Below are 11,388 nucleotides of genomic sequence, written 5' to 3'. Positions count from 1 at the left end.
CGCTGCTGCTTCGACCGGCTGAAAGATACGACGGAGAGCGAGTCTATGGTGCAACAAGGAGACGGACGAGCATGGTAATTTCTTAAAAGTTGGCTAAAGCTAACGACAGCAAGCTAGTGAAGCTGCCCTGCTGTCGGTGTTTGTGTAGTGCTGTTTCCATAGTTACAGTTCAAATAGTTACTAAGGACAGGTCACATTTCTCTGGTAGGCGCAGGACATATGGCAGCTACTGTATATTTTATACACACACAGCGCTCTAGGAGGATTATGTATTATGTGGTTAAAGCCCCAAACAACAACATCAACAACACAACTACTTATTACTTACAACCACTAGTGAACTATATGCATGACACTTTAAGAAATACATCAACATTAGTAGTCTATGTGCCCCTGTTATTTCTCCAGACACTATCCAGCAGGCCTAGTCTAGAACTAAAGTGATTGGTTATTTCATCAGTCAAATCAGCAGCTTGTCAATAGTTGGGTTACAATGAAACACATTTGAGCTTATGGGTTATAAGTTAACATGAAAAACTGCAGGGTAGCTAACAGTCCACTCACCTGAATTTAGAGCCGTCCACCTGTGATCAGATCATCTGAGGTGGGATGTCAATGCCAGGTCTGAACAAGGGACCCATGTCTTTAAGTCTGGGAGTTAGTGACCAGTCAGATAATATTACGCGTTAGTGCAAGTTCACACTGCTGTATTTGTAGTATTAATATTGTAATTGAGTATTGGGAATAACTGTGCAGTGACTCTTAATAAACTGCATAAACTCTATGAGAAGAGTGATGTACAGTAAGGTAAAACTTTTTCTTTTAAATTAAATAAAAAAGGATGTTTTGCTGATAGATGATGTCACTAATATTTTGAGCATTTGCTTTTGCAAATGCTCAAAATATTCAAAGCAAGTTTATTCCAAATGCACAACAGCACAGGTGTGGCCTAACAAAGCCTTCACAACACCAGCACCCTGAGACTGGGGCAGTTAAATTTAATTCAGGCATTGTTAGCTTCATTATTTACTCTTGTGCATTTTGTTATACTGATATCAAATATTCAGCATCACACAGTTAAAAGCTTAAACGTAATAAACAGCTGCTCCTTTTTAAAAGAACATAATATATTCAAAATCTGCCTTTTTCCAGTCAAGAAAAATATCAGAAAATTATACAAGGTGAGGTCCAACCAAGAGTCCAAAACTGCCATACAGTATAACTTATGTCATTTTCAGCAATATTAACTGTGGACAAACATCCTTACATTTTAGATTAGATCAATCGTTTAACATAACGTGTTATGTTTTTCTGTCTGTTGGCTAATTGATTAATTAACTCAGAACATTCAGAATATTGTTGGTCTGGAATTCAAGACCAACATTATTCTCACTCAATGGAAAATTATCACCAATAATGCAACAGTTTTTTTTAACTGATACCCTTTTCCTTATTGCCATTTATTTTCATAACATTACATTTACTCATTTGACAGATATTTTTATCGAAAGTAAGTTACAAGGGAGGGACATCACAAAAGTTTACCGACTGGTGGCTGTTGCTTCTTTTAACGCTTGGTGGCAGTTTTGTGTTATAATTGATAAACAAATTATAAGACACAGATGTCTGTTCATGCTCAACAACCTCTGGACTGACACAGAACGGCTGTATTTGTCACTTGTCTTGTAATTACAGCCTTCTTATGCTGGGCTCTATCAAACGGGATCTGTTTGCACATGATCTCCTCCCACATGATGACATGAGATACATTTGGCTCTTGTCAGCAGTATTGTCCATGTTGTCCTGAAAAGAACTATGTGTTACTTGCTGCCATGCCCACAGTTGTTTTCTGCTGTAGTTATGGGAAAACCACTAAGATCAACGTAAATGCAGTTGGCTTACATCCTCGAAGAAGCTCATCCAACCGAAACAATGTAAAGTTAGCTCAGGTCATGATTCAAGCTCCAAAACCACTAAATTCTACCCATCATCTTGTTCAGCTTTCTGCAGGAGCCTGGCCATGTAGATTGTTCATCAAACAAAAACGTAGATATCGCAAAAGTGTTGGGTGTAGCTACTGTAAACTGAATCATATAGGGTCGCTCTCTGCACTGGCATCACGAACAGAGTTTGAAGACTAAATTTAAAGGTAATTACTATGACAGTGAGGAGAGAAAACTGAAATAACCCTGAGCTTTTCAAAGCTGTCATTATCACTGGAATTGTAATGACAAGGTTTGGGTCTCTTCAATGGACTTTTTGGGGTAGGACACCCACAAACACGGCATTCCTGAGGGTAACATTGCAGCATATTAATGATATATTGGACAGTGTAGATTACAAAGCTGGGGTCCCTTCTCATGCTTTACGGTTTCAGTTAACTTGAAACAAAATACCAAACCTTGTCTTGAAACTACTTCTTGTTTAAAGACATTGTGCTTGTAATATGCTGTGTCATGTCACACAGGGACAGTTTACATGGTAGAGCTACACATTCTTATATCATTGATACAAGAAACATAGCCTATAGTATTTCAGTGAGTTGTTTTTGTTGCATGTTCTTAGTAAACATTCACAATGTGTAAAAGATATTCTGTAAAATCTAGATTCAAATGAAACTTTAGTTGCAGTCACCAATGCCATTGCATCATGTCATGATGTCAGAATAAAATAGGTTGAAAACATGATTCATGCACCAAATGTCCTTATTGCATAAAGCTGCCCAAACACTGAGCATTACCTGTATTAACTGCTACATTAACCTCAGCTTTGCATGTGTCACTCTGGACAGCACCAGCAAGAAAATAACCAACCAATTTCAAATTGAACACACACAGAACTTGTCTTCCTTAAAATTTCTTGTTGGACATTTTTTTTATTCAGATTTTATTAGTCACATTATCACACTGTTAACATGTAACCAAGACATGTATGGGCACTAGTCAGTCAGAGGTCCTGCACATACGCTTTGATAGGGGATAAAGGACCATTCTGGTGAGCCACAGGATTGAAAAAAGTAGCCACAGTATTTTGAAAAAAGGAAGGAGGAAAGAAAGTCCAATATTTTTAGTCCAAATTACAGTGTTGGAACAGTGCTTTGCACAGTCGAGTGTCCTGGGAGTGGAGTGGCATGGTGGGTGGACGCTGGTGCCAAGCCCCACCCTCCTCACATTGTCCTCTCTGTGGACTTCCTGCACTTTCTTGTGCCTGTCTGCAGGACCTCTGTCCTCCTCCTACCCTCCTGGATGGGCAGACCGTCAGCTCGCTTTCTGCCTCCATCGCCTCCTGCATGAGATGAAACGGTCTCATGTGAGCTCATGATAAGTCAAGGTTGGGACGGGGTCAGTTCCCCAGGGATGCCTGAATTGCTAGACTACCAGCGCCTCCTGTTTCAGATCTCTGTCGTCTTTCTGTTGATCCAAAGTGGGTGAAAAATATCACAGCCCAGTACAAATCTCAGTTCATGTAAGGTCTCTGACTTGATGTGCCTCCGTGCTCCACTGCTGTTGGATGTCTCTGCATCCTGCAGTCAAAGCTGGTGACTCTGAACATGACATGAGAAAGCATTAACTGATACATTACAGCATGGTTTATGATGCCGTGCCAACCACCCACCTAAAGCAGAGAAACAGCCACTCATGCTTTTCATGCATTCTCTCGTGAAACGTGCCTTGCTGCCCAAATATTTTTCCCTTGGAAAGCCTGTGGTTAACACAGGGATGAGTGGGAGTGAGATGATTGCTAACATTCTTTTAACTTTTATGCCAGCTGGAGTGCAGGTCACATTTGCATTTTTTAAGGTTGGTGAAACTACTGCAGTGGATTTAATGCTGTGATTATTGCAGGATCATGAAGAGGAGGTTGAAAGGATATTTTTTTTTATTATACATGCACCATTCATTCAAACTACTGAACATGAGTTGTTAGTAGAGGTGGTAATCATACTCTCTTTTATAAGCCCCAAGACCGAACTCTTTTTGAGGTTCTGTCTCGGTGTATCCCGAAAAATGAGCACCAGCGATTGTTGACCGGCACCAGTAAAGGTTCACTCCATCTGAAGACACTGGAAAATTGTAATATTTAAGTTGCCACTTATAAAGCCGCAGTAATTAATTTCAAAACTCTACAAACGTGCCTTTATAACAGCTGAGAAGAAACTTACATGACTCCTAATTTAGGCAGTGGCCAAAGTTGAGCACTTGTCAAAGTTGTGAAAGTCCAAAAAGTAGCAGAGTGAAGGAATCTCTGAGTCAGATTACTATACAAGTCTTAAATACACTCATAAAAAGTATTTTAAGACCCTTTCTTTTGAATTTGTTCACTGTGGACCATTCATAGCCATTCATTTTGACTTCTTTATAAACCCCATTCTCCTTTCCTACGGGAATTTTTTTGGCTCCAGAGCAACCAGTAAAGATGAGGAGGGGAAAAAACATAGCCAAAAATAATTCTCCTCCTCCTCTTAAAAAAAAGGGGGGGAGAAAAAAAAAAGATGGGAAAAGCTTCTGGTAGGCAGGTAGTCCGTCTCCAGCTCAGCTCACAGGAGGGGGGACTCCTGATGGAGTTGGGATGGACCGTCACAGGATTGGTGGATGGCTGCTGTCGGTGTGGCCCTATGCCAAGCCCTTATGTCTTTATATACTGTAAACAGATGACCGGACAGTCCTGAGTGTGCATCGCATCCACTCGACCTCTCTCCATCCCCGCAGGGCCTCTCTCAGTCTCTCACTCCAGCATCCACCGGGCTTCTTCTCCTCCTCTTCAGCTCTAGCTGCTTCTGTCTTGACCCTCCAGTTGTCTCCTCTATCTCTCTCTCTCTCTCTGGCTGTGATAACAATGGCCACGCCGAGTCTGCTCCTCACTTTATCCGTCTGGCTTCTGGCAGGGAGCCTCGTAACGGAGGCAACTTACTACCGGCACCACCGCTACATCCCCCATTTCTACCGCTACCGGGAGCACTCCGCCAACACGGAGAACCTCCTCCCCGAGATCTCCAACAACCCCCCGGTGCGTGAACCCTCGCAGGCGCAGCCCGGCGTGCCGACCTACCCGGAGATCCCCGAAGTCTTCCACCCGGCGCCCGAGGTCATCCCCCCGATACCCGAGGCTTTCAACCCGGTGCCCGAAGTCGTGCATCCTGCACCTGAGCCGTACCACCCGCCCGAGGTGGTGGTGTACCAGCCGGTCCCTGAAGCCTCGTCACCCGTCAACACCAGCCGTGTTTTCCATGGGATCATGTTTGACGCCGGGAGCACAGGCACCCGGATCCACATCTATAAATTCATCCAGAAAGACCCTGGTGAGTGCACCGCTCTCTCTCACACACACACACATTCAAACACACTCTCTCTCTCCCTCCTTCCCTCCCACTGTAAACCAATTGCAGGGCTCTAGCACATGCAGCTGGCTCCCACTCTGTCTGCCTGCTGTTAGGTCATTCAGTGTGTGGTGTAAGGACAAGCATGCACTGGCAAAGTTCATGGGCAGTACAGTTTCTAAAAGCAGCCAAGGTGGACATTTAATTTCTCTGGCTGTCTGACTCAACTGTGTGAAACTGAAGCAGGATGTAGGTGAAGGGCTGCAGTCTAAATATCTCCTGTGGCAAAAAAAAAAGGAAACAAAAAAACAAAAAACTATACAATTATATATACTGAAGCTTCTGTTTGTTATTCCTAGATGTTAAACTGTTGCCTCACTGCTTTATGATGTGTCTATACTGACTTCTGTCTGTAGTTGAGCTGCCGGTTCTGGACAATGAAATGTACCATGCAGTGAAGCCCGGACTGTCTGCTTACAAGGACAACCCTGAGGAGGTACGTATGCATGCACGTTTACGCCATCACTTGTTATTAATGAAAAGGTATATTAGGGAGTTGTTCACTGTCTGCAAAACACTGGGATTTTCTTTGGGTTGGGCTTATGTGATGTAAACACATTGTAATTACAAAAATGCCTCCTGCTGATGCCATCACCACTGGCTGCCCACTCCCGTCTGCTGTATTCACTTAGCTTTGACTTCAACAAGACTTTAATACGTGTTTGTTTGATTTTGAAATCTCTGTCTCTCTCTGTTTTCTGATTGGTCACTTATGTTAATGCTGCCGCCTGTTCCTGGTTTCAGGGTGGCAACACCATCCGACAGTTGCTGAAGATTGCCAAGAAGACGGTCCCAGAGGAGGACTGGAGGAGGACCCCGGTGGTCCTGAAGGCCACGGCGGGTCTGCGTCTGCTGCCCGAAGACAAGGCCAATGCTCTTCTGAAGGAGGTGAGGCGCGTTTTCTCTCTGCCCTCAGACAGTTTGGCACAGACACCACCCGTCCCGCCAAGGAACGGAGATGAGAAACCACTAAGTGCTTACAAGTGTCACAGAAAAAAAAGAGAAGGCAGCCATTCTGCCCGTTTGGTGGCTATCATGTTGCAAAAAAACAGCTGTTGTGGGGTTGTGTGGAGTAACCATATTTGTCATTTAAAGTATTAAATCCAGGCTTCTGTTGCAGCCGTGCTTGTGGCTGAGTTATCTGTCATTCTAACACAGACCAGTTTGACTGCCACAGTCTATAGTAGAGCAGAGGATCCAGATGTGTAGTTTAGTACAGTATTATGCTCGTTTTAAAACTGGTAGTAGTTCATCAAATGAAATGATGCTTAATGTTTTCTACAGGTCAAAGAGGTGTTTGACGAGTCCCCTTTCTTTGTGCCAAACAACAGTGTTTCCCTCATGAACGGAACAAATGAAGGTAGGTTATCTATTATTGTCCTGTGACATAGTTGTGCTGTACACAGAGCACTGAGATATTGTCTGTCTGGCCAGGTGTTTTTACTGCCTCATTCACTGAAGATATATCAAACAGAGCTGCTCTCATAATTCTTTTTACAAGAGGTTTGTTACTACCTCATTGAGACAAATAAATATACCAGCGTGAGTCGCTGTCCCACGCCCAATAATTTAGTGTGATCCTCCACATCGCTTATTAAGACACCCTCACTATGTTGTGTTTCATCATAACTGTGTGCCATTCATTATCCTCACTTTATGAGTGCAATAACTTGACATCTGAGACAATTGTAATTACCTGGGCTGGTCTGCAGTCCTACATGTTAGGCCAACACTAGTGCTTTAATATTAGCTTAATGAAGGAGAACATGACTTCAGTTTGTTTATGTGAGCCTGACTACGTTTGAATGGGAAACTGCAGCACAGGCCAGTTGTAATCACTTCTCAGGTTTTTGCTAATGTAGACATTTTCACCCATGTGCTGTTTTAGGAGTCCTTGCCTGGGTCACAGTGAACTTCCTTACAGGTAAGACATTGCTTGTGTTTTGCTATGGTAGTGTTAGTGGTTAGGAGGCTCATATCTGAGGCTCCAGTGTACACAGAGGTCCAGCAGTGAAAGACTCTTGTCTCCTGTCTGAGGTTATGAGCTTGAATCACTGGCCACACTCAGGTTGCAAAAACAAGCAATATTCCCTCACATTTTTTCACACAGCTGTGGCACCATCACATTTAATTTTGAACATCAACAACCTTAAGCACCAAACCAATATTGTATTTGCCCTCTTGTTGGGCACAACATAATCTTCTCTATGCATGCATCCGTCCAACACCAGGGGCTGTCACAGGAATAGATTCTAACTAAAACTCAAGGCGCAAGATCACACAGTATTGCATTGTTTGTTGCTCTGATGATTAAATCTTAACATATCATAAGCCCTTCATCCACTGTGATGAGTTTAACCTTGTGCTTATTTGCTGTAGGTCACTTGTACTCCAACACAAGGAAGACGGTGGGGATCCTGGATTTGGGTGGAGGATCTACACAAATCACATTCCTTCCTAAATCAAAGGTGAATTAAATATTTGATCTGGTAAATACCTATATATTCAAAGTTGTACAACACGCAACTAAACATATGTTGTTTATCCAACAGAAAACAGTTCAGACTGCACCCACCAGTTACATTGCTGGATTCAACCTGTTTAACCACACATACCAACTCTACACACACAGGTAAATAACAAAGATGCTCTGTTCTCTGTGGTTGTGTTTTGCTCATTGGAAATTCATTTATTATTATTCTGTAGAGTGAAACACACGATTGTTGATTTAGAAACTCACCATAATTGTATGTCACCATCACGCAGTTACCTTGGAAATGGACTGTATGCGGCTCGACTGGCAACTCTTGGAGCGCTAGGAGCTGATGGTAGAGTATCTAAAACCTTTTTCCACTTTTCTACTGGCAATCTTTCTTTCCTAAATGTTGGAAGATGGGAAACAGTTGTTTGTTTTCCCAGGTCTGGATTGGAAAATCTTCACCAGTTCCTGCCTCCCGAAAAAATTCAGAGAGGATGTGACTTTTGGAGGAACCACCTACAAAGTTAGCGGGATTCCAGACGGTAAGATAAAAGCACTTTGAGGTTTTGATAGGCTTCCCAGTGCCTTGGAAACAACCATCAGTGCATTCCTTTCTTTTCTCTGGAGGACAATACAGTACAGTATCATACGGCCTCACATGAGAACATTTACCCGCTGAAGTTCCTGTAACCTTGGCGCTAAACGCATGTTTTGTCATACTCTCCCGCTTTCTGTTTTCCCTCTTGAACAATTATACTGCAGTCAACCTTGTATTTAAACGAAAAGAAAACTGTCAGTTAACTTCACAAATAAGGCAGTCACTCCCATACCACAGTCAAGTAGCCAAAAGATGCTGGGCTTGTCCCTGAGTTGTTATTTTTTTTGTGTAACGAGCGGCTTGATCTGGACCGCTCACAATTATGTGGTAAAAATAGACAGCGCTAACTGCCGCTCTTGTCAGCACATGGTTTTGCCGGTACAACTGCCGACACAGCTATGCCAATCATGGGACTGTGTGAAACTTGTCCCTCTGGGGCTTCCCTTGGTGAGCCCCCAGCTTCAACATGTGGCTGACCTCACCACCGAGGCTCCAGACTCTTCCGATTGAATGCCACCCATCGCTGCCTCCATGCACATTACATGACTGTTTACTCCACACGTTTTGTCATTTAGTTTAATTATTCCGTTACAAAACCATATATTTCCTGTCTTGTGTTTCTTCAGGCTATGCAGGCTACAAGCTGTGCTACTATGAGGTGATGAAGGTAATCAAAGGAATAGTGCACCAGCCTTATGAAGTGAAGGGCAGCAGCATCTTCTACGCTTTCTCCTACTACTTCGACAGAGCTGTGGAGTCTGGCCTCATCGGTGAGTGGGCCCAGACCAAAGAGCCACCTTCCAGTGCCATTATCTAGCATGTTAAATGTCATCTTTTGCACAAAGTAGGTATTCAAATGACATGTTTGTTTGTTTTTTCTGCACACAGATGGTAGTCGTGGTGGTGCGATTGAAGTTAGGGACTTTAAGAAGAGAGCTAAAGAAGGTAAGAGTTACATGTTATCTTCTCTAGGCTTAGATAAACTTGTGTATGAAACCAACGATCTTACAAGTTATATATATCAGCCAACCACTCAAACTTCATGCAGAACAGTCCATGCTACAAACAGCAAGAGCACTAGCTTGTTTTTGCCCAAAGCACTCAGTGGTACAATGGTGCCAAATTGGCACAGCTTATGCTGTCAAAAAAGAATTTATTACAACAGTAAAGTGTAACCGATTATTTGCTAAAATGTGTTAAGGAGGCAGATTGTAAGATAAATGTAGTTTATTATCAAGTAAATGTACGTTAACATCACTATAAAAGGTTTCAGTAGGTTAAAAGATACACACGATGCTTATCGGTTCGGGTTTGTGACACTTGTAATGTCCGTGTCAAAGCAGATTTATAGCGAGAAGGAATGAGCTGGTGTGTTATATAAAGCTGTTTGTGTTGTGAGAACACTGTCACAAGTCTGGCTCAGGCCGGGCTGGCAGCTGAGCTGAAGATGTCTGTCTGGCCCAGGCAGGAGGGCACCTGACAGCCACACAACACCTGGGGGCTGACACATGCTGACCCAAACACACACACACATACACTGTGTACTAGGCAGCGCCACCCACCCACCCACAGCCTTGCGCTGACCCTCAGCCATCCTCCTCACACCTCCCTGTTTATTCAGCCAAACAAAACAGAAAGGTCATCTTTTAATCATGTAGCACAGGGGTTAGAAAAGCTGTTTTTGTGTTGATACATGGAATGTGATTCTATTACATGATGCAACAAATGCTTTTTTCGTCAGATGTGCGTGAAACCCGTGCTAATGTCATGTCTGAAACCTGTGGCTTTTTGTTTTTGCAGTGTGCAACAAAATGACCAAATACCGTGCTATCAGCCCGTTCCTCTGCATGGATATGACATATATCACTTGTCTGCTAAAGGAGGGCTTTGGCTTCAAGGACAACACTGTGCTGCAGGTGAGCAAATCAGAGCCAGGTTACTGTGGACAGTGGATGTGGGAGGAATACACAATGTGAAAAGCTACACGACAAAACCTTCACATTCTTGCTATGCAGTATTTCACAAGATTACAACAATTTTCGATCTGCATGACAGTAGGCGGTGGAAATTGTTTGCTCCTCTGTGGTTTTGATGGAATTCCTCCTCTGGCTCTGTTCAACAGCTCGCAAAGAAGGTGAACAACGTGGAGACAAGCTGGGCCCTGGGGGCAACCTTTGACTACTTCAGAAACCTCAACATCCACTAAGGACAGCTTGCTGTCGCTGCAGCCGGCACTGAGAGGGACAGTCTGCCACTGTGAGGCGTCCCTTCCTCCATCCACCCGTCCGATCAGCCCGTCCCCTCACAGACACACCCGGTCCCACCACCATGCTCCCTCACCCACCATGCCCCTCCTCAATCCCTCGACCTCAGCACCCTGCGAACACTCCAAGAACTGTTGAAAAAGAAATCACTATATTTTTATAAGGCCAGCTATTTCTACTGTATGTTGAGCTCATAACTGGTGGGCTGACTTTATTTTTGTAAAACGTTTACATGTTTGATTCCTTATGGGTGTCTGATCTGAAGTGTCTTTCTCACCTACCTGTTAAGTGTGTAGAGGGGAATTTAGAAGCAATACAACCAGTCATGGTATTTTGGTGCTTACTGTGGTCCTGGTGCGCACTGTACAGTGCAGTGGAAAACCTTTAACTTTAACTTCTTTTTAATTCTAGTAGTAAAGATCGAACAGGACCCTAATCCATTTGCCCCTAGCCTGTGACAAGTTACATCGTTGGATCTCGAGCAGATGAAACCCACACAGCTTCTTTTCTTCAACTTTGCACATAACACTTTATTTGCAGATATTGTAGCTAAGACGTGATCAGATGCTTTGATGTCAACTAGAGAGTTGTTGTACATATTCATCACTAATGTTGGATTCATCGTGACTCAGGGGGGCAGAGAGAGAGAGAGCGCTGTGGGGAGATGCCT

The 11,388-nt window shown here is 43.4% G+C and overlaps 1 protein-coding gene across 1 annotated transcript; it reads left to right on the top strand.

Annotated features, from left to right (window-relative positions):
* Window positions 1-4,836: 4,836 nt before the first annotated feature.
* On the top strand, window positions 4,837-10,660 carry entpd5a (ectonucleoside triphosphate diphosphohydrolase 5a; the record flags this gene model as incomplete). The annotated part of the gene is made up of 13 exons (XM_083997810.1): window positions 4,837-5,299; window positions 5,734-5,813; window positions 6,122-6,265; window positions 6,662-6,737; window positions 7,266-7,301; window positions 7,757-7,845; window positions 7,930-8,009; window positions 8,144-8,205; window positions 8,297-8,398; window positions 9,081-9,224; window positions 9,343-9,399; window positions 10,255-10,370; window positions 10,577-10,660. 13 exons carry the CDS (start codon window positions 4,837-4,839, stop codon window positions 10,658-10,660), a joined length of 1,533 nt encoding a protein of 510 aa, XP_083853936.1.
* Between the last annotated feature and the right edge of the window lie 728 nt (window positions 10,661-11,388).

The sequence above is a fragment of the Trachurus trachurus genome (assembly GCF_905171665.1).
Source record: "Trachurus trachurus genome assembly, chromosome: 22".
NCBI classification, from domain to species: domain Eukaryota; kingdom Metazoa; phylum Chordata; class Actinopteri; order Carangiformes; family Carangidae; genus Trachurus; species Trachurus trachurus.
The sequence above is the reverse complement of the archived record's forward strand: the minus strand, read 5'-3'. Positions and strand labels throughout refer to the sequence as shown.